Raw genomic sequence first — 22,979 nt, 5'->3', positions numbered from 1 at the left:
TATCTAAGACAAAGCAGCCTGCTTGATTGCTATTCCTTTCACAAAATTCACTCCCTCACCACTGGCGCACAGTGGCAACAGCATCTACCATCTTCCTGGAACTCTCTCCCTAACAGTACTGTGGGTGTACCTACATCACAGGGACTGCAGTGGTTCAAGCAGGCAGCTCACCACCACACTAAGGACCATCAAGGATGAGCAAGAAATGTTGACCTAGCCAGTGATCCCCACATTCTAACATTCTGTTTAGTGGGATGTTTATACCCTGCACTGAGATTGATATTCTGCTCCTGTAAAAACAAATTCAAACTCCTTGTTGTTCATTCAATGCTCCCGCCCCCCCACCCCCCTTCCGCCGCCCAACTACTGCCACTACCTCAAGAGGCATTCCCCACAACCTTTCAACCCTGTGGACATAAAGATTCACAGGTCACAAACAATGCTATTTTGGAGAAGTTATCAATGTGGCAGTGATTCAGTGACTGACTCACCACTGGCAGGAAAACACTTTGGGCTTTGCTCAGTATAACTGAGAACAACAATGCAGCAAACTGGGAACCTCAGTATAAAATCCTCCTCTGTGTTACACCCCATATTGTTGCTATCAAATGCAGTATCATCAGGCCAGACCTAATAAATCATTATTATTATTATTCACCAGTCCTTTATTCCGATAATTTACTTAATGAGGGATCGCTATCTCTTAATCCCCAGATTCCGTCAGCGCTTTGAAAATAGAATATATTTTAATAATTGGCTACAATGCTCATCTAAATATCTTATGTGGCTCATTGGAAATTTCAATTTTATCACATGTAAATCCTGTTAGTTTGGGAATACACAAATATGGGCCCTCTTCTCATGATCCCAGCAGTTGTTTACACACCTATACTAAGGTCAGTCCTGTGGTCCAAGTCCAAGTGTTTAGTGGGATGTTTACACCCTGCACTGAGATTGATATTCTGCTCCTGATCATAGTGGGTGGTCAGATCGCTACACACCTACATTGAGAAAGTGCATTTTATTCTGGATATATTTACAGTACTGGAGTGATTGACCTCCCTCCCATTGCATGATTTCAAAATGATGGATACATTCTGTTGGAAATAAGTAATGACACATGACGGAAGAATTTATTTGATGTTCAATAGTCTTTGCCAATTTTTGTACTGGCATAAGTTCACACCCACACTTTTTGTTTCCCCTTTGGGAAATAGTGAGGGAAGGATGCCCGAGCTTATTATCAGCCCACTGAACCAGGCAATGAATGCTCCTTCTGTCAACTCCTCCAAGTCCTTGCATTGGACTCGAACCCAGAGCTTCTGGGTTCAAGTCCAGCAGGAGGGGATCTCCCTCTTTTGCCAAATTAAACGAATAAAGCTAATGTTGCATTTTGTTCAAAGAGAACATTTCATACTATATCTGTGGTGACAACAGAATATGGTAATAAAAACAAAACACTGCAGATGCTGAGAAACACAAACTGCTGGATAAACTCAGCAGGTCTGTCAGCATCTGTGGACAGAAACAGAGTTTACAGAAGTAGACGCGTCATTTACACCTGAAACTTTAACTCTGTTTCCCTCCACAGATGCTGCCAGATGTGTTGGGTTCATCCCGCAGTTTCAATGTAAATAGCAGTAGTAGTCAAATGAGTACCACCTTTTTAATTCTACAAGTTTTTCGAACTTAAAATGGACAACAATAATGGCAAACAATAACAGAGAACAACAATAGGAAATACTTAAGACCATGTTTAACCAAGTACAGGAAAAATATATTCCACGATGATAATGTGAGAGGGTATGAAAAGCAAGTTTGTATGTGACACCAAGATTGGGAGGGTGGTTAACAGTGAAGAAGAAGGTCATAGATTACAGGAAGATATGGATGGGTTGGTCAGATGGGCAGAGCAGTGGTATATGGTATTTAACCCTGGTAAGTGCAAGGTGATGCACTTTGGAAAAAGTAACAAGACAAGGGAATATTTAATGAATGGCAGGACACAAGGAAGCTCAGGAGGAATAGATGAACATAAGAACAAGGAGCAGAAGTCGGCCAACTGGCCCCTCGAGCTTGCTCCACCATTCAATAAGATCATGGCAGATCTTTTTGTGGACTCAGCTCCACTTATCTCACTGCTCACCATAACCCTTAATTCCTTTACTGTTCAAAAATGTATCTATCCTTGCCTTAAAATCATTCAATGAGGTAGCCTCAACTGCTTCACTGGGCAAGGAATTTGACCGGCTCACAACCCTTTGGGTGAAAAAGCTCCTCCTCAATTCAGTCCTAAATCTGCTCCCCCTTATTTTGAGGCCATGCCCCCTAGTTCTAGTATCACCTGCCAATGGAAACAACCTTCCTGCTTCTATCTTATCTATTCTCTTTGTAATCTTATATGCTTTGATAAGATCTCCCCTCATTCTTCTGAATTACAATGAGTATAGCCCCAGTCTACTCAGTCTCCCCTCATAAGCCAACCTTCTCAACTCCGGAATCAACCTAGTGAATCTGCTCTGCACCCCCTCCAGTACCAGCATATCCTTTCTCAAGAAAGGAGATGGATTTTAGAGTACTTATTCATAGATTCCTGAAGTTGGCAGAGCAGGTGAATAGAATAGTTTAGAAGGCAAATGGAACACTTGCTTTTATTAGTCGTTGCACTGAGTATAAAAGCAAAGAGATTATGTTGGAGCTATACAGAACATTGATTAGGCCACAGCTCTGGTCACCTCACTATAGGAAGGATGTAATTGCACTAGAGGGGGTACAAAGGAGATACACCAAGATGTTGCCTGGGATGGAGCATTTGAGCGACAAAGAGAGACTGGATAGGTTTGGATTATTTTCTCTGGAGCAGAGAAAGCTGAAGGGGGACATGATTGAGGCATATAAGATTATGAGGGGTTTGGACAGAGTGCATCAAAAGCAGCTGTTCCCTTTGGTTGTCGGGTCAATCACAAGGGGGACATAGTTTTAGGGTAAGAGGCAGAAGATTCAGAGGCGATTTGAGAAAATAATTTTTCACTTAGAGGGTGGTGCGAATCTAGAATGCACTGCCAGGCAAGGAAGCGGAGGCCGGAAACCTTACAACCTTTACAAAATATTTGGATGAGCACTTGAAACATCATAAAATTCAAGGATCTGAGACAAGTGTTGGAAGATTGGATTCGTGCAACTTTAGTGGTAGCTCTTGTGGGTGCAAACTTGATGGGCTGAAGGGCCTTTTCTGTGCTGTATGACTCTATGACTCGAGAAGGCAAGTAAAAATGAAACAAAAGTGAAATTCTTATGAATTAATAAAGGCATAAGGGAGCAACTGAGATTTATGAAAGAGGCATACGTTAAGTACATGGGCAGCAGAGGAATGCATTTTAAAAGGGAATAAGAAAGAAAAAGGGGAAAGGTTTTGCACAGCAGAAAAAAGGAATTATGAAATTGAATTATTGAGAAACATAAAGCAAAATAGTCAAATATTTTACATGTGTATTAATAAAAAAACACGGCTGTGATGGGAATAGGACCAGCATTGGACAGAATAATACCACATTATTGCAAGAGATGGTAGAAATAGTCAAGAATTATTTTGTTTTGGTTTTTATCAGGAAGATCAAACAGTTGGAAATGACATTGGACGAGGAGTTGGGATGTGTACAGTGGATAAAAAAAGGAGTAGCATGGTGGTTAGCATGCTGCCTCACAACTCCAGGGACCCAGGTTCAATTCCAGCTTTGGTTAATTGTGTGGAGTTTGCACATTCGCCCCGTGGTCTGTGTGGGTTTCCAAAGATGTGCGGGTTAGTTTGTTAGCCATGCTCAATTATCGCTTAGTGTCAGGGAGATTAGCAGGGTAAATACCTGGGGTTACAGGGATCGGGTTAGGTGGGATTGTTGTTGGTGCAGGCTTGATGGGCCAATTGGCCTCTTTCTGCACTGCAGGGATTTTACGATTCTAAGAAATACTGAATATACTAAACAAATGCAAAGAGGATAAAACCCTTGGTCTGGATCGATTGCATCCATGTATTTTGAAAGAATCTAGGCAAGAGATAGCAAACGCAGCACTATAAATAGTTAATAATTTGTTGGAAAAATGTGCAGTGCAGAGTACTGGGGGGGTAACTAATCTAATCCATATATTTAGGAAGGGGTGAGAACATATCTAAAACATTGTAGATCAATTGGCTTAACATCGATAGCAAGAGAAATATTGGAATCCCTACTAAAGGAAAGAATGAAAGAACATCTCAAATCAAAAACATATAATAATTAAAATTCAGTGTGAATTTCAGAAGATAAAATTTTGCTTGACCAAACTAATTGAATTGTTTGAGATAACAGGGAGTACAGAATGCTAATGTTGTAGATCTACTTTATTTAGATTTTCACAAGGCCTTCATAACAAACTAATGAATCAGCTTGAGAATATGGAGCAAGGGTGGAAGTGACAGAATGGATTGCTGCTTGACAAAAAGCAAAAGTTGGGAGTAAAGATAATTTCTAATAGTAGCAGAAGGTGGGAAATGCAAATGTGGGAAATGCTGGGACCACTACTGATTACAATTTACATTAATGATATGGACTTTGGAATCAAGAATACAATTTCTAAATTGGTGGTAAAACCAAGTTGGTCAGGATAGTCAATAATGAAGAGAATGCAACAGATTACAGGAGGACATTAATAAATCTGCAGAATGGGCAAATTAAGATTAACAAGGATAAATGTGAGGTTGTACATTTCAGCAGGGAGAATATTATTACTTGAAAGGTGCAAGTCTACTTGGTACAGAGAAATAAATAGATGTTAGGGTTTAATACACCGACAATAAAAGTTGCTCCAGAGATTAGCAAAGAAAATAGAAGAAAACCAAGCACTAGGCTTGAAACCTTGTAAAATATTTGCATTTATTTGTTTTCAATGGGTGCACTGAACTCTATTGTTCAAAACTAATAGTGGGTTTAATAGAATGTTTCTTGAGGGCTAGAATTAAAAAGTAGTGAAGTTAAACTGAACCTGTATTGATGAATTGAGTTGACCATACTTACAGGACTATATGCAATTTGATTACCATATTATAAAAATGATATAGGGGCACTGAGAGAAGATTTATGAGGATGATTACCAGAAATGCTTAAGTAGAAATATCAGGAAAGGATTGACAGACTGGGTCTCTTTGACAGTGGTTACCTAATAGAGATCTTTAAAATGATAAAAGGTTTTGATAGAGTGGAGACGGTGGTCATACTTCATCTTGTGTGGAAGAGCATAACTAGAGGCCACCAATATAAGACAGTCACCAAGAATTCAGAAGCTATTTCTTTAGCCAAAAAGTGGTAAGAATCAGTGCCACAGGGAGTGGCTGAAATGAGCACTATAGATTCATTTAACGAGAAACTAGACAAGCATATGGGGAAGAAGGGAATAGAGGCTGGAAGAAGCTGTAATATTTTTGTCTGACTTAATCATGCTTTGAAGTGAAATTTGTGATTGCGATTAGTGGAACTCATTCAACCCAGGGGGAGCATTAATAGTTGAAATGAAATACAGAATGCAGCTGGCTATGTGCAGGTGCAAAGAGCTGACGAAGTCTGACCAGCATGTATTGTGAAGGCCAAAAGGGCCTTTTAAATGATAGGTACTCTGTTAACAACTGCGGGATCTTTTCTTTCATCACAGATAATAAGGGACATTGGTCTGTAACATTTTAAGGCTATGGAATGTTTAGTAAAAGAGACAAAAGTTGAAGTAGGATTGCAACCAATAAACAGATATACTTCAAAGCTATGTTTTTTAATGCCAATTTAGAACTTCAGAGAAGCTTCATGTACACAAATAAAATGGAGCCAAAATATCTGTTAGCTAACTTAAGTGTTTGGAAAGCTGTGATGGAGCAATACAAACTGGCATTAATTGATGTTGTCAGAGGAATGTATGTTTAATTTTAGTGTGCATGTGTCTGTGTTTGTACGTACATGCATCTGACTGAAGGAGGAACCTGCTATTGCATTTACTGGTAAATATCTTGATGTTAATATCCATGAGGGATGGAATTACCAAAGGAAGTTTAAACAGTTCATTGTAAAGCATTCCCTAATATTGTAGTTTGAACAAAGAATTAGACACTTCATTTGACATTTCCAGCTTTTTACAATGCTATAATCTTGTCAAAGAAACATCCTTCCCACCTTGGACTAAAGATATAAAAATCATTGCAAAAAGTCATTTCATGTTCAAGTTGGGCAGTTTAATCAGCTGCTAAAAGCTGTGATCATTAGGAGCTTGATTGCTAGCTGGATAATCGAATGTATGAATCCTTGGAACAGATTTACACTTCTGTATTTTTACTGAGTGTATTGTGATGGAAGAATTGTATTGTTCAAATTGTTAGGAAAGGAAATTAGTGTTTAAACTGAATTTCGAGTGTTCTTTCAATATTTCGCATAATTCTCATGTCCAAACACTAGAATAACCTATCGGGGTAGAGGGTTACATCTTACAAGGGTTATGATGATATCTGTAGATGAGAAAAGGAGGAGGATGCTCAAGTGGAGCATAAATACCAGCATGGTCTGGTTTGGTCAAATCTCCTTTGTCTGTATCATAAATTCCATGTAATCCAACATAAAACAGTACCTTGGGCCAACTAAGGTGCAAACTAGTTTGGTTGTCAGTTTAATATTGTCCATTAATAGTGATATTGGCCCAAAGCTCCTTAACTATTAAGTGATGGGCCAAATCTCTGCAGTCTCCTGCAGGCTTGTAAATATTTTAGTCAGGTTCCAAATCATCCACAATAACAATAAAAGTTCAACACAACAAATTATTGTTTATATACCTCTGCTTGTCAGATCTGCTCATGATCATGTTTCACTGCATCATGAAGTAAATGAAGTGAAATAATTTTGACCTGTACTTAGGTTCAGATACACTAAAGATTACCTAACTCATTACAAAGGCAACATATAAATACACAATGAAATGCTGCAGTCTTGCATAAGATCGTAAGAGGAGCAGGAGTAATCCATTCGGCCTAACAACCTGCTCCATAACTTGGTGACAACACGGTTGATCTAATTGTGACCTTACCTCCACTTTCCTGTCTGCCCCTCATAACCCTTAACTCCCCTGTCGATCAAAGATCTGTCATGTATTCAATAACCTAGGCCCCCCTGCTCCCTGTGGAAGAGAATTCCAAAGACCGGTGGAAGTCCAGGAGAAGAATACTCCTTATTTAGGTTTTAAAAAGGAGAAAGATTATTTTTTAAACTGTATCTCCCAGTCCTATGTAAAGAAACATCAGCATCTGGCCTGTGAGGCCCCCTCAGAATCTTACAAGGTCACCTCTCATTCTTTTGAATTCCAATGAGTACAGGCCCTACTTGCTCAACCTTTCCTCATAAGACAACCCCTTCATCCCAGCAATCAGCCCAAGGGAACTTCTCTGAATGCAAGTATATTGCTCCTTAAGTAAGGGGCCAAAGTGGTGCACAGTACTCCAGGTGCAGTCTCACCATTGTCCTGGACTGCTGCAGCAAAACACCCCTACTTTTATATTCCACTTCCCTTACAATAAGGTTTAACATTCGCTTGCCTTCCTAATCACTTGCTATATCTGCATGCCAACTTCTTGTGGTTCATGTACAAGAGCATGCATTCTGCACCTTCTCCCCACTTAAATAACATTCTGCTTTTCTAATCTTCAACAAAGTTTGCTTCCTAGAAAATATCAATAGCATTCTGATAATCACTTTATATGTTACTAACTGATGATCAAAAAATTAAAAAAACAATTGACTTACAGACAGAATTCTTGTGGTTGCTGTCTTTGCTGGGAAGCATTTTGACCCCTCTGGACTTCAGCTCAATTGCCTTTTTCACTTTTGGGGAAACAAAAGGAAGCATTAAAATGGAAAATAAATAAGTAAATATAAAAACCAATGCATGTTTGCAACAGAATAGTGTGTTTATTTAGCTACTATTAAATGTTAACATTACAAGCAGAAAATGTTTATTATAATCTATACAAAAGTACTTTCTGCATGTCAGCAAATGCCACATTTCCTCTTGTTGTTAGATACTTTATGTATCTTATGAAAATATATGGCATTTATTTTTAATAATCTTTTATTTGCCCACAAAAAAATCATTGTTTTCTGTGTTTATTTGGTCTCCAGGAATGTTGAGAGAAATGTCGATGGAGATCTTTATCGAAACCTGCAAAAACAGGTTAATGTGGCTGAAAATGTATTGCAATAGGGAAGAATTGAGTGTTCAAGTGTCATTTGTAAATGTGATAACATTTCAGGGCTTTGGCCTTTCATGAGAACAAGTCCTGATGAAAGGTCTTTAACCTAAAACGTTAAATCTATTTTTTTCTCTGCACAAGCTGCCAGACCCGAGTGTCTCTAAAACCATTTTTCTTTTCATAAAACATGGACATATTTGCGCTCATCAGGGAAGGAAATGTGATCAGTTTTGGGGACAGACACTTTCCATTTCAAGCACCCTGTGTCAGCTTCCACTCGCAGGTCAGGTATTACTGCAGCTAGATCCAAATTAAAGTTCTCTCTCTCAATAACATGCATTAACTTCACCTTCATAAGATTATCTTTCAATGCAACACTGCAACATTTATTCTACTCATCATGTCAACCAGCATTAGGCTTATCAAAGTGAATTAGACAATTGGTGCTGAATTAGGTACAGATGCATGCTGTCGGCCCAGGCTCACTTGAAGCTAGACTGAGAGAACCCAAATTTTGACCCTTGGGTCAAGAGGCAGACAGCACTTCCATCTCCTCTGTTTGAATTTGAACTCAAGTCAACAGGATGAAGTTTCAGTGCATATCTTGGCCCCCAGGAATTCAGATTTTGGACACCTCTATTTTAACAACTTTGTGTCAAGAATAATGGCACTTTGGAAATTGAGTAGCTTTCTTACTATAATGTTGTGTCAGTATCACAGCCCATGAGGTGCAAATTACAAAATAATCCAAGTTGGAAAGCATGTATCCTCCACAACCTCTTGTCAGGCCAGGGCTTTGGTTGACAGGCCAGAAAAGTAAAGTTGTTTCCTCAGAGCTGATGATTCCATCATTAATAACAACTCAATTGGCCAATTTCCACATAGGACAGGGTCCATTACATAGAACAGGTGGCTAGATGGATAGTTCTTAAGCATGTTCGTCTCCTTCTGAACAAAATCTGTAAGCCTTGATTGTCCACCAATTGGAAGACGAGTTCTGCCAAAGAAACTGGCTCTGCCCCACTAACAACAAATTTAACCATATACAGAGATATAGGGGGCAATTCTCCTGACCTGCTACGCTGCTCGAGTAGCAAAGTGGGCCAGTAGACATCAGTGGGGGCTTGTAATGTGACTTGCGACTGGTGTCCAGCCCATCACAATTTTCCCAGGCATTTTTTTTATGTAATCAGCCTTGAGTTGGAAATCAGCATGAGGCTGATTACAATATGAAAATGCACATTTCCATATCATTAGTGATTTCAGAACGGTATTCTCCAGGCTCGCTAATGTCTCCCCCACCGCTGGTGGGAACCTCTCCCGGCGGTGCACGATGCGCAAGCACCGACCTCCCCACTGACAATTCGGCACATGCACAGTGGCCCACTCAGCACTAGGCTGCCAGCCTCTCAAGTAAGCCCCGCCCCCTTCACTTACCGGCATGATTGTCCCTGCAGCACTCTGTGATGCACAAAGTGCCAGATAATCATTAAACCAAGTGTGCCCAAAAAACAGGCAGGAAAATCTCCCGTTCTCCCGCTTGTTGGGTACTTCATTCTTTTTTGGGAGAATCGCCAATAATATATTTCCTGTATTCCAGTGCCAGAGAGTTGCATTCAAATGCCTGTACCTCAAACTGGTAAAATTGAGAATTTCAAGGGTTTCCTGCCTTGTCCTCAATACCATTGTCATAATATTAGATTTGTACACTGCAATCTTTGCAAGTATAAAAGTCGGTGCAGACCTGATGGGCCCAATGGCCTCTTCTATATATCCAGGTTTAGTTTCACTTTTGCCTTTAAATGGAGAACACACAAACAGCTCTGCTGCTGGGGTCTTCAAGCTTTCTTATTCCTTCATGGGATGTGGGCATTGCTGGCTGGGCCAGCATTTATTGCCCATCCCTGAAGTCAACCACATCTGCAGGGACATCTGAGCCAAACCAGGTAAGGACGACAGATTTCCTTTTGTCAAGAACATTAGCAAACCAGATGGGGTTTTACAACAATGGGTTCACTTTTCACTGAGATTTTCAATTCCAGATTTTTGTTGAATTCAAATTTGCCATGGTGGGATTCGAACTTGGGTCCCAAGAGCAATACCCTGGGTCCCTAAATTACCAGTCCAGTGACAATATCACTACACCACTGCCTCTCCTATATATCTGTGGTCATGTGCTACTGTCAATAAATGAACCCACAACCTGTTTGCCCAATCCCTTGTGAGTGATTGGTGACTTTATATCATTATAAAAATACAACAGTGTCAAATAGAAGTTGTCAACTGCATTATCCGCTGATCCATCATTTCCAGTAGTTCAGTCGGCTTGACTCAAAATAATGTAGAAAGCTGGGATAACTCAAAACAAGTTAACAGTTGACTCAACCTCAGGAATGATCTCACCAATAATCATAAGGTTCTACTGACGATATCTTTGCAGAATATCAACAGTTATCAATCCCATTGATAACAATGATATATTTTTGTCAATCGTATTTTAGCCATTTGAACAGAAAGGTTTACCAATAATGAAGGCTGATACAAGTCCCACATCCCTTCAGTTTCACTGGTGTCACACAACCAAAAGTTAACTGCCTGCAGTAATTGTCCTCAGCTCTTCCTTTGAGCAAAATGTGTGCTTGCATTTGACAAGTGAACTAACATATTATCTGCTGATGAACTGGGCCAGGTCCTGAATTAATTTTAGAGTTCAAGAATGCAAACACTGTTGGAGGCGCTGAAAAAGCCAAGCGGCTGGCTGTCTTTGATATGATCAGCAACACAAAGACTGGTAAATATTTGCCAGCATTGTTCGCAAGCAATCAGTATGTATGGTAACAATTGAGCTGGTTTTCAAACCATTGGAGACCACTCCAAACTGAAATAAACACCATAGATTAAAGACGGATGGAAATTCAGTCAAGTACACTTCAGAGAGGAGAGCTGCTGCTGTTTAATTAAGTTTTTTTCCATCAGCAACTAGTCCTTTATGTTGAGATTTGTCAGTGCCTCCACCAGTGACAAGAAGTTGCCACATTACCAACAAACTTAGATGTAAAGCAATTCCTTTGAAATTCTCTCTCACTGCAGGAAGCACCTAAACTCATTTCATTGTAACATAGGCTACACTGTGAACATACTTAAGTGAAGAATTGCAGATATGAACCTGCATGCAATCATTCTGTGGCAGTGCACAAGGACAATGTGCAAAAACAAGCATTACATCTTTCTTTAAACTTCAAATAATTTTTGCTCATATTTATAAAGAAACTTATGGATAACTAAAACATCTGGGGGTTTTTTTAAGGAATAAACATGACAATGGTCCATTCATTTTCGATTGGCATATTCTAGAAGTACATCTTTTAATGTCAAGGACCAGCAAGAATATTTATGATTGAGACATGGACAAAAACCAAGACAAAGGTACCTTACACTTTCAAGCAGCAGGTGACCACAAATAAGAAAGTAATCTGGTGCAATAAATTAGTGTTCATTCAGGAATGAAAGTGAAGAACTGCAAAAGCATCAATGAACATCATTCGACATTTCCCTTCTATCAATTGAAGAGGAACGATTTTGTCTTGCTGTTAAGTAACACTGAAGAAAGGCATTTTACGGGTGGCACAGTGGCTAGTTCTGCCGCCTCACAAAACCAGGGACCCGGGTTTGATTCCAGCTTGGGTCACTGTTTGTGCGGAGTCTGCACGTTCTCCCCATGTCTGCGTGGGTTTCCTCGGGGTGCTCAGGTTTCCTCCCACTGTCCAAGAGATGTGCTGGTTAAGTGCATTGGTCATGCTAAATTCTCCCTCAGTGTACCCGAACAGGCGCTGGAGTGTGACCACGAGGGGAGTTTCACAGTAACTTCACTGCAGTATTAATGTAAGCCCACTTGTGACACTAATAAGTAAACTTAAATAGTCTATATTTCTTCTTACTGAGTGCTGGAGAAAGTAGGTGATTACTTGAGCATGCACCAGTTGATGCGAAATGAGGCCAGGTTTGTGGTCATATGTATTCACCACTGGTATTCCTTTTCTCTGTGCCAAATGGTACAAAAATTATCATCTTGCTGCTGGACAATCTGCTGCCATCCCCTTGAGGGAGAAAAGGTTTCTGGATGAATCTTACGTGATTTGTTAATAATTCTAGTGATAATATCTCATGATAGCAAATCAGTAGCACACAGGACCTTCCACTGCCCTTAGCAACTGCTTAGCATTAAGGAAAATGCTGAATAGTCACCATAAATTGGCCTTTACCCTCATGTGGAGAAATGCCAATCCCATCTGACACTGATTACAGCAATGAAACAGCTGTGGAGTTCCTCTCCGATCAAAAAAATGAGCAAGTTGGCCATTGTTCCAATTCAATTTGCTCTTCAATCCCCATAGCATCTGGTCACTAGTGACACATCTGAAGATTATAATGCTTCTATCATCACTAAGTCAATCACCTCAGTTGTTCATTACGAGCTTAAAAACAGAGAATGAAAAGGGAAAGAAAACATGACAGGTTTGATGACAAAAACCCTCGCTAATCGATCAAATGTATCATCATCATGATTCCAAACCAAAAAAATGTGCAGCCTCTTAATCAACACATGGAAGACACAGCTCACTGTTTCAGATCTGATGGAAGGGTCAGAATCAAAACAAGACAGAAAGCTGAGCGCATGGAAACAAATTAAGTACTACAAAAGGTAATGTCGCCACAGTCCCAGATAACCATAGGCTGTGACTGATGGTGATTTAACCTAAGGGTCACCACACCTCAGGCAAGGTTGAGAAGGAGGGGTTTCCGTGAATATCCTCCATGAACAAACACAATGTATTTTGGATACAGTGGTAGGACATAGTAAACCCAAATGCCCCTGGAGAAAAGTGATTCACTTCAAGAAAGTGCTGATGTCTGAAGAGGATTCATCACCATAGCAGAGAAAAGCAGTGAAAGTGCACTGAGGTACATTCCTGACACTGGTAGTATATGAACAGCAGATGGAGTATGGACATAATAGGTTGAAACTGGTTTCCAATGAAATTTAAGGCACTGACTGAAAGGACAGTCCTGGTATCTGAAACATACAGTTCATACAATCCTGATGGCAGAGCATCCCAGGAGTCAGGGAAATCAAATATGAGCATCATCCCACTTGCCTGAATGGGTGTGGCTGCTGCATCACTCATAAAATGAAACAACATCCATGGAAAAGCTGTTTGCTTCATCAACAACCCATCCAGTCCCTTAAACATTTACTTCCACAGCCACCCAAAGGACTGTGGCAGCAGTGTGTGCTATCTTCAAGACTCACTGCAATAACTCGCCAAGGCGTCCTTCAACAGCAGCTTCCAAACTCATGTCCTCAACCACATAGAAGGACAAGGGCTGGAAAAACCATCACCTCCAAGTTCACCTGGGCAAAGATTGCCATTCCTTCATGTTCACTGGGTTACAATATTGGAACTCCTTTCGTTACTACAATGTTCAGCACCATTTACCCCTCAGATACTGAAACAGTCTATGTCCAAATGCAGCAAGACCTGGACAATATCCAGGCTTGGGCTGATGAGTGGCAAGTAGCCAGGCAATGATTATCTCCAACCAGCTGGAATATCTAACCATCTCTGCTTGATATTCATTGACATTACAATTGCTGAATCCTCCATTATCAAGATTCTGTGGTTAACATTGACCACAAACTGAACTGGACCAGCCATGCAAATATTTTGGTTATAAGAGCAGCTTAGAGACTGGAAATTCTATTGCCAGTAACTCACCTCCTGACTTCCCAATGCCTGTCCATCATCTACTAGGCACAAGTCAGGGGTGTGATAGAATACTCTCCACTTGCCTAGATGAGTGCAACTCCAACAATACTCAAGAAGATTAACGCCAACCAGGACAAAGCAGCCTGTTAGATGGGTACGACATCAACTTATTATTCACTCCCTCCTTCTACCACCAATGCACAGAGTGTACCATCTGCAAGATGCACTGCAGCAACTTACCAAGGTTCCTTCAACAACAACTTCCACACTGTGACTATTACCACCTAGAAAGATAAGGGCAGCAGACAAACGGGAACACCATCACTTGCAAGTTCCTCTCAAAGCCACACACCATACTTTATCGTCACTTTATCAAATTTCTGGAATTCCCTTCCTAACAGCCCTGTGGGTGTACCTACACCACATGAATGGCGGGATCCAGGAAACCACCTCCTCAAAAGCACTTAGGGTGGCTAATAAATGGTGGCCTTGCCAGGGATGACCATATCCCATGAAAGAATAAACAAAATGCACAATGGCAGCATTCTCATCATATAACTCTAGTGCTTTAAGAAGGTGGCACACCCCACCATCTGAATGGCAATTAGGGATGGGCAACACAAATTGTCTTTTCAGCCATGCCCATTATCCCATAAGGAATTTTTACAAAGATGGAATACAGGATATGTTAGGGCAGGAGATAGCCTATGTGCTCTGTGATTCATTATGCTGTATGCAACAGTGTGACTCCCTTCCACATATTCTGTTGGCTCTAAAGTGTCAGTCTATGTTCATCACATGAATAGATTTTATAGATACCCAAAGATAATCAGGCTAACCATATGAAAGGATGCTGTTCTGTTCAGTTAAATTGGTGAAATGAATTCCTTTCTTGAGGTTAATATGAATGTGAAATGTGAACAACATCTCAACAGTTTTATTGACGGAATGCCGTACAATCTTTTGGATGAAATAATCAAACTAAGCTGTATCTGCTCTCTCAGGTGGATGTTAAAAAAATTCTATGCCACTATTCAAAGGAAAAAAAAAGAGTACTCTATTTTCATAGCCTCCATTTGTCCCTCAACCTATATCACAAAAGCAGATTATCTGGTCATCTATCTCATTGCTTTTATGTTTCCTACATTTACAAGAATGATTGCATTTCAAATGCGTTGGTGGAAAAAAACTGATAGCACTTCTGTCGTTATCATTCATCTTACCATCCTGTCAGCCAGATTTAGTCAACAATTTTCACACTCCCTGTTTACAGTCACAAACTGAAGAAAATTATGAATAAATTACTGCTTTCTTCTTTAAATCTTTGCTGAATATTTCTTCCAACAAAGATTGGGTTCAAAATCCTTCACTTGGATCAAAACATCCTTTGCATCTCAGAAAGAGTACTCATGTTCAAAGGGTTCAGCAAAATTGTAGCAAGCAAGACAATACAATCATTTCCCAAGTCCAAATGCTCACCAGACCGTGACCATTAAACCTGGAGGAAACATTTCTTCAACCCAAATCAATTGGAAGAGGATTATTTTTGCAATGACTCATCTATCATGCCTATTAAAGCCATATCATACTCATAACTTTCAAAATACAAACTTTATTTCAAGTGGATTCTTTGAATTTACTTTTTTGTTTTAAAATTGCCAATGTGCAAAAGGTAGAAAAAGGTATGAGAAAAGTGACAGGCAGAGAAACCAAGGACAAAATTCAAACAGGACTATAGAGAAAAATGTTGGGAGCTAGACAAACAATGTTAAAAAGACAAGCTTAAAGACTCTGTGCCTTAATGCGTGGAGCATTTTCAATAAAGTGGATGAACTAATCACACAGATAGATGTAAACAGGTACAATGTAATTGGGATTACAGAGACATGGTTACAGGGTGACCAGGGATGGGAACTGAACGTCCCAAGGTATTCAGTATTTAGGAAGGACAAGCATAAAGGAAAAGGTGGTGAAGTGGCATTACTGGTTAAAGAGGAAATTAACACAATAGTGAGAAAGAATATTAACTCTGATAATGTGAAGTCTGTATGGGTAGAGTTGAGAATTACCAAAGGTCAAAAACATTAGTGGTGTCATATATAGACCCCCAAACTGCAGTGGTGATGTTGGGAATGGCATTAAACAAGAAATCAGAGATGCATGTGATCAGGGAATATTGGTGATCATGGGTGATTTTAATCTGTACATAGATTGGGCAAATCAAATTAGCCATAATGCCATAGAGGAGAAATTCCTGGAGTGTATACGGGATGGTTTTCTTGACCAGTATGTGGAGGAATCAACTAGAGAGCAGGCCATCTTAGACTGGGTACTGTAATGAGAAGGGACTCATTGCCAATCTAGCTGTGCGAGACCCCTTGGGGATGGGCGACCATAACAATATAGAATTTTTTATTAAAATGGAGAGTGAAGTAGTTGATTCAGAGACTGGGGTGCTGAATCACAATAAAGGAAACTATGAAGATATGAGGCATGAGTTAGCTTGATAGATTGGGGAGAGTTACTTCAAGGGATAATGGTGGATAGGCAATGGCAAACATTCATGGAACGCATGGGGGAACTGCAGCAACTACTTATTCCTGTCTGGCACAAAAGCAAAATGGGTAAGAGGGCCAATCCATGGCTTACAAAGGAAATGAGAGACAGTATCTGATCCAAGGAAGAAGCATACAGATTGGCCAAGAAAAATAACAGGTCTGAGGATTGAGAGCAGTTCAGAATTCAGCAAAGGAGGACCAAGGGATTGATTAAGAAGGGGAAAATACAGTATGAAAGTAAGCTTGCAGGGAACATAAAGACTGACACTAAGAATTTCTATGGATATGTGAAAAGAAAAAGATTGGTGAAGACAAATGTAGGTCCCCTACAGACAGAAACGGGGGAATGTATAATAGGGGACAAAGAAATGGCTGAGCAAGTGAATACATACTTTGGTTCCGTCTTCACAAAAAAGGACACAAATCAGAGACCAGAAATGTTGGTGAATGCAAGATTTAATGAGGGGGAAGAACTGAGGAAGATCAATATTAGGAGAGAAATGGTGCTGGAAAAATGGATGGGATTGAAGGCAGATAACTGCCCAGGAGTTAATCTGCATCCCAGAGTACTTTAGGAAGTGGCTCTAGAAATAGTGGATGCATTGGTGGTCATCTTCCAGGATTCTATAAACTCTGGAACAGTCCCTGCAGATTGGAGGTTACCTAATGTCACTCCAATATTCGAAAAGTGAGGTAGAGAGAAAACAGGGAATTTATAGACTAGTGAGCCTAACATCGGGGAAAGTTCTCGAATCCATTATCAAGGACTTTATAGTGGAATATTTAGAAAGCAGTGGCAGGATCAGATAGAGACAGCATGGATTTATGAAGGGGAAATCATGCTTGGCAAATTTGTTGGAATTTCTGAAGATGTAACTAGTAGAGTTGACAAGGGGGAGCCGGTCGATGTGGTATATTTGGACTTTCAGAAAGTGTTTGACAAAGTCCCGCATAAGAGATTATTGTACAAGATTAAAGCGCATGGGAATTGGTGAAGTGTATTGAGATGGATAGAAAACTGGTTGGCAGAGAGGAAACAAAAAATAGGAATTAATAGGTCATCTTCAAATTGGCAGGCAGTAACCAGTGGGGTACCAGAGGGACCGGTGCTGGGACCTCAGCTATTCACAATGTATATTAATGATTTGGATGAGGGAACAAAATGTACCATCTCAAAATTTGCAGATGATACCAAGTTGGGTGGGCGGGTGAACTGTGACGAGGATGCAGAGACCCTTCAGCATGATCTGCACAGGTTGGGTGAATGGGCAAATCAATGGCAGATGCAGTATAATTTGGGTAAATGTGAAGTTATTCACTTTCGAAGCAAAACAAGAAGGCAGATTGCTACCTGAATGGCTGTAAATTGGGAGAGGGGAGTGTGCAGTGGGACCTGGGTGTCGTTGTGCACCAGTTGCTGAAGGTAAACATGCAGGTGCAGCAGGCAGTAAAGATGGCAAGTAGTATGTTGGCCTTCATTGCGAGAGGTTTCGAGTACAGGAGCAGGGATGTGTTGTTGCAATTATACAGGGCCTTGGTGAGGCCACACCAAGAGTATTGTGTGCAGTTTTGGTCTCCTTTTCTGTGTGAGGATGTGCTTGCTCTCAAGGGAGTGCAGCAAAGGTTTACCAGGCTGATTCCAGGGATGGCGGGACTGATGTATGAGGAGAGATTGACCAGGTTAGGATTGTTTTTGCTGGAGTTCAGACAAATGAGAGGGGATCTCATAGAGACTTATAAAATTCTAACAGAACTAAATAGGGTGGATGCAGTAAGGATGTTCCCGATGGTGGGGGAGTCCAGAACCAGGGGTCACAGTCTGAGGATTTGGAGTAGGCCATTTAGGGCGGAGATGAGAAGACATTTCTTCACCAAAGAGTGGTGAGCCTGTGGAACTGATAACCACAGCAAGTAGTTGATGCCAAAACACCGATTGTCTTCAAGAAGCAGCTAGATATAGCACTTGGGGTGAATGGGATCAAAGGATATGGGGATAAAGCAGGATTCGGCTATTGAGTTGGACGATCAACCATGATCGTGAACATGATTGTGAAGGATGGCGGAGCATGCTCGAAGGGCCAAATGGCCTCCACTTGCTCCTATCTTCTATGTTTCTATGTGCTCTCACAAGATGGCTGCTGGAGGTCAGATGTGTATTTGTGGAACTTACTCAAGAATTGAATCATTCTCTGGCTGTGCCCTAATTACAGACAAACATGCATTCACTTAACTACTCATCTCCTGAAAGCTATCAAACTGCCAATGAAGCACTGGAAGTTCTATTCTTTGGCAACTGAAAGAACAATGGAAGTGGAATCTGTGATTTGCACTTTGAGAAACCATATATAGCATTGACAACGTGACAGCTGTTATTCTAAGAAGTCTCACAACACCAGGTTAAAGTCCAATAGGTTTATTTGGCAGCACTAGCTTTCGGAGCCTCAAGCTCCTTCATCAGGTGAATGAGGACTTGTGTTCACAAACAGGGCATGTAAAGACACAAACTCAATTTACAAGATAATGGTTGGAATGCGAGTCTTTACAGGTAATCAAGTCTTAAAGGTACAGAAAATGTGAGTGGAGAGAGGGTTAAGCACAGGTTAAAGAGATGTGTATTGTCTCCATGATGTGGAGATGCCGGCGTTGGACTGGGGTAAGCACAGTAAGACGTCTCACAACACCAGGTTAAAGTCCAACAGGTTTATTTGGTAGCAAATACCATAAGCCTTCGGAGCTTGCTGCTCCTTCGTCAGATGGAGTGGTCTCTGGAGAACAGAGACCACTTCATCTGACGAAGGAGCAGCAAGCTCCGAAAGCTTATGGTATTTGCTACCAAATAAACCTGTTGGACTTTAACCTGGTGTTGTGAGACTTCTTACTGTATTGTCTCCAGCCAGGACAGTTAGTGAGATTTTACAAGCCCAGGCAAGTCATGGGGGTTACAGATAGTGTGACATGAACCCAAGATCCCGGTTGAGGCCGTCCTCATGTGTGCGGAACTTGGCTATCAGTCTCTGCTCAGCGACTCTGCGTTGTCGTGTGTCGTGAAGGCCGCCTTGGAGAACGCTTACCCGAAGATCAGAGGCTGAATGCCTGTGACTGCTGAAGTGTTCCCAGACTGGAAGGGAACACTCCTGCCTGGTGATTGTCGAGCGGTGTTCGTTCATCCGTTGTCGTAGCGTCTGCATGGTTTCCCCAATGTACCATGCCTCGGGACATCCTTTCCTGCAGCATATCAGGTAGACAACGTTGGCCAAGTCGCAAGAGTATGTACTGTGTCCCTGGTGGATGGTGTTCTCACGTGAGATGATGGTATCCGTGTCGATGATCCGGCACATCTTGCAGAGGTTGCTGTGGCAGGGTTGTGTGGTGTCGTGGTCACTGTTCTCCTGAAGGCTGGGTAGTTTGCTGCGGACAGTGGTCTGTTTGAGGTTGTGCGGTTGTTTGAAGGCAAGAAGTGAGGGTGTGGGGATGGCCTTGGCAAGATGTTCATCTTCACTGATGACATCTTGAAGGCTCCCGAGAAGATTTCGTAGTTTCTCCGCTTCGGGGAAGTACTGGACGTCCGCGTGTCCCGTGTTTGTCTTCTGAGGAGGTTGGTGCGGTTTTTCATTGTGGCACGTTGGAACTGTCGATCAATGAGTCGAGCGCCATATCCTGTTCTCATGACGGCGTCTTTCAGCGTCTGTAGGTGTCTGTTGTGATCCTCCTTATCTGAGCAGATCCTGTGTATACGGAGGGCTTGTCCCACCATCAGACTCACCATGGACTACTGTCCGGAATCGGTTGCATTATTGGACACACGCATCTCCATCAAGGACGGTCACCTCAGCACTTCACTGTACCGCAAGCCCATGGATAACCTCACGATGCTCCACTTCTCCAGCTTCCACCCTAAACACGTAAAAGAAGCCATCCCCTACGGACAAGCCCTCCGAATACACAGGATCTGCTCGGATGAGGAGGATCGCAAGAGACACCTCCAGACACTGAAAGACGTCCTCATAAGAACAGGATATGGCGCTCGACTCATTGATCGACAGTTCCGATGTGCCACAACGAAAAACTGTACCGACCTCCTCTGAAGACAAACACGGAACACGGCAGACAGAGTACCCTTCGTCATCCAGTACTTCCCTGGAGTGGAGAAGCTACGACATCTTCTCCGGAGCCTTCAACATGTCATCGATGAAGACAAACATCTTGCCAAGGCCATCCCCACACCCCCACTTCTTGCCTTCAAACACCGCACAACCTCAAACAGACCACTGTTCGCAGCAAACTACCCAACCTTCAGGGGAACAGTGGCCACGCCACCACACAACCCTGCCACAGCAACCTCTGCAAGACGTGCCGGATCATCGACACAGATGCCATCATCTCACGTGAGAACACCATCCACGAGGTACACGGTACATACTCTTGTGACTCGGCCAACGTTGTCTACCTGATGCACTGCAGGAAAGGATGTCCCGAGGTATGGTACATTGGGGAGGCCTTGCAGGCGCTACGACAACGGATAAATGAACACCACTCAGCAATCACCAGGCAGGAGTGTTCCCTTCCAGTCTGGGAACACTCCAACAGTCATGGGCATTCAGCCTCTGATCTTCGGGTAAGCGTTCTCCAAGGCAGCCTTCATGACACACAACACAGAATCGCTGAGCAGAAATTGATAGCCAAGTTCCGCACACATGAGGACGACCTCAACCGGGATCTTGGGTTCATGTCACACTATTTGTAACCCCCATGACTTGCCTGGGCTTGCAAAATCTCACGAACTGTCCTGGCTGGAGACAATGGGAACCTGTCTCAGGGGCAGGGAATTCATATGGTGTTCGTGGAAGTGGAAATGACTAGGGTTGGGAAGCATTTTCCGATCAGGGCCATTGTGATCTCCTGGACTCGTTTCGATCGCCTCAGGGGGTCGGAGAGGAATTTCCCAGATTTTTTTTTCCCCCATATTGGCCCTGGGGTTTTTCACTCTGGGTTTTCGCCTCTCCCTGGAGATCACAAGGTCTGGAATGGGGGGGTGGGGGTGAGTTAATAGGTTGTAATGAAGAAAGCATCGTAGCTGTGAGGGACAGCTCGGTGGATAGGATATTGGTATGTAGATAGGCTGGAAAATTGGGCGGGGATCCTGGATTCAGGATTCAATCCTGGACCGGGGAGCGGCGCGGGCTTGGAGGGCCGAAGGGCCTGTTCCTGTGCTGTATTGTTCTTTGTTCTAATACACATCTCTTTAACCTGTGCTTGGCCCTCTCTCCACTGACATTGTCTGTACTTTTAAGACCTGACTACCTGTAAAGACTCGCATTCCAAACATTATCTTGTAAATTGAGTTTGTGTCTTTATATGCTCTGTTTGTGAACACAAGTCTTCACTCACCTGATGAAGGAGCTTGAGACTCCGAAAGCTAGTGCTGCCAAATAAACCTGTTGGACTTGAACCTGGTGTTGTGAGACTTCTTACTGTGCTTACCCCAGTCCAATGCCGGCATCTCCCCATCACAGCTGTCATTGTCCAGGGGCAACTGCTGAGGCCTGTTTTTTTACAGCAAAATGAGCAGCAGTAAGATCTATGCCTGAGAAAGGTTGAAAAGCTGTAGGATCATAAGGTCTACAAGACAATGCCATTCTGAGTCCACAAAACGGCTACCCCAGCCATTTAAACTGACTATATGATCTAAAGAAAGTCCGACATTCCACGAGGCCTGGCGATGTACTTCTCCCAAAATAATTCAAGCATGTAAATTATGCATGTGAATTATGAGTAATCCATTTTTTCACATAACTTTGTAAAAGTGCACTATTCTCTTCAATTGTACCTTTCTTTGTGTTTATGTGTCTAAATGTGTGAGTAAGTGCTATATTTGATTTTTGGGGCGAGTGCTAAAATAAATAATCATCTCTCTTGTTGAAACCCACACAAAGCCTGGTTATTCACACACTCGGGAGTTCAGATAAAACTTTTTGTCAGAAATATATATGAGAGGAAACAATTCGGTACGTATTAAATTGTAGGCTTATTTCTAAGCACAATGGGAATGGGGTAAACTGTCACAAAGTCTTCCTGATCCAAATAACTTTAAAAATGTTGGGCAAGTCCAGATCTGAAAGACCCTCTCCCTTCCCCTCAGTCCCCCCATGTCATAGACCCCCTTTTTGCCAGTAAGGACAAGGGGATGGGGTGTCAATCCCACAGGTGAGAAACCCAAACTTAGCAGGACCATGTGAATTTAGGGCTGAGTTCAAACAGAGCCAATTTTAGCTGCTCAAAAGTCTTAATTCACAGTGTTGGAGTCAAGACTTGATGGAGTAGACATAAATACTCTTGAAAGGTGAATAAGGTGCGTTACAGAGTCATGATCTGAACTTTTTTTTAAAAATCCCCCGCTCTTTAAGC

At 41.8% G+C, this 22,979-nt stretch overlaps 1 protein-coding gene across 1 annotated transcript in view; it reads right to left on the bottom strand.

Annotated features, from left to right (window-relative positions):
* csmd1b (CUB and Sushi multiple domains 1b) overlaps nt 1-22,979 on the bottom strand; it is a 2,043,836-nt gene that overhangs the window by 901,608 nt on the left and 1,119,249 nt on the right. The window contains exon 9 of the mRNA XM_078213588.1: nt 7,803-7,880. Within this exon, the coding sequence (XP_078069714.1) occupies nt 7,803-7,880 (78 nt within the window). The remainder of the gene's footprint in view (nt 1-7,802; nt 7,881-22,979) is intronic.

This window comes from Mustelus asterias, chromosome 5, assembly GCF_964213995.1.
Source record: "Mustelus asterias chromosome 5, sMusAst1.hap1.1, whole genome shotgun sequence".
Taxonomy (NCBI): Eukaryota; Metazoa; Chordata; class Chondrichthyes; order Carcharhiniformes; family Triakidae; genus Mustelus; species Mustelus asterias.
This window is presented reverse-complemented; position numbering and strand designations above follow the sequence as displayed.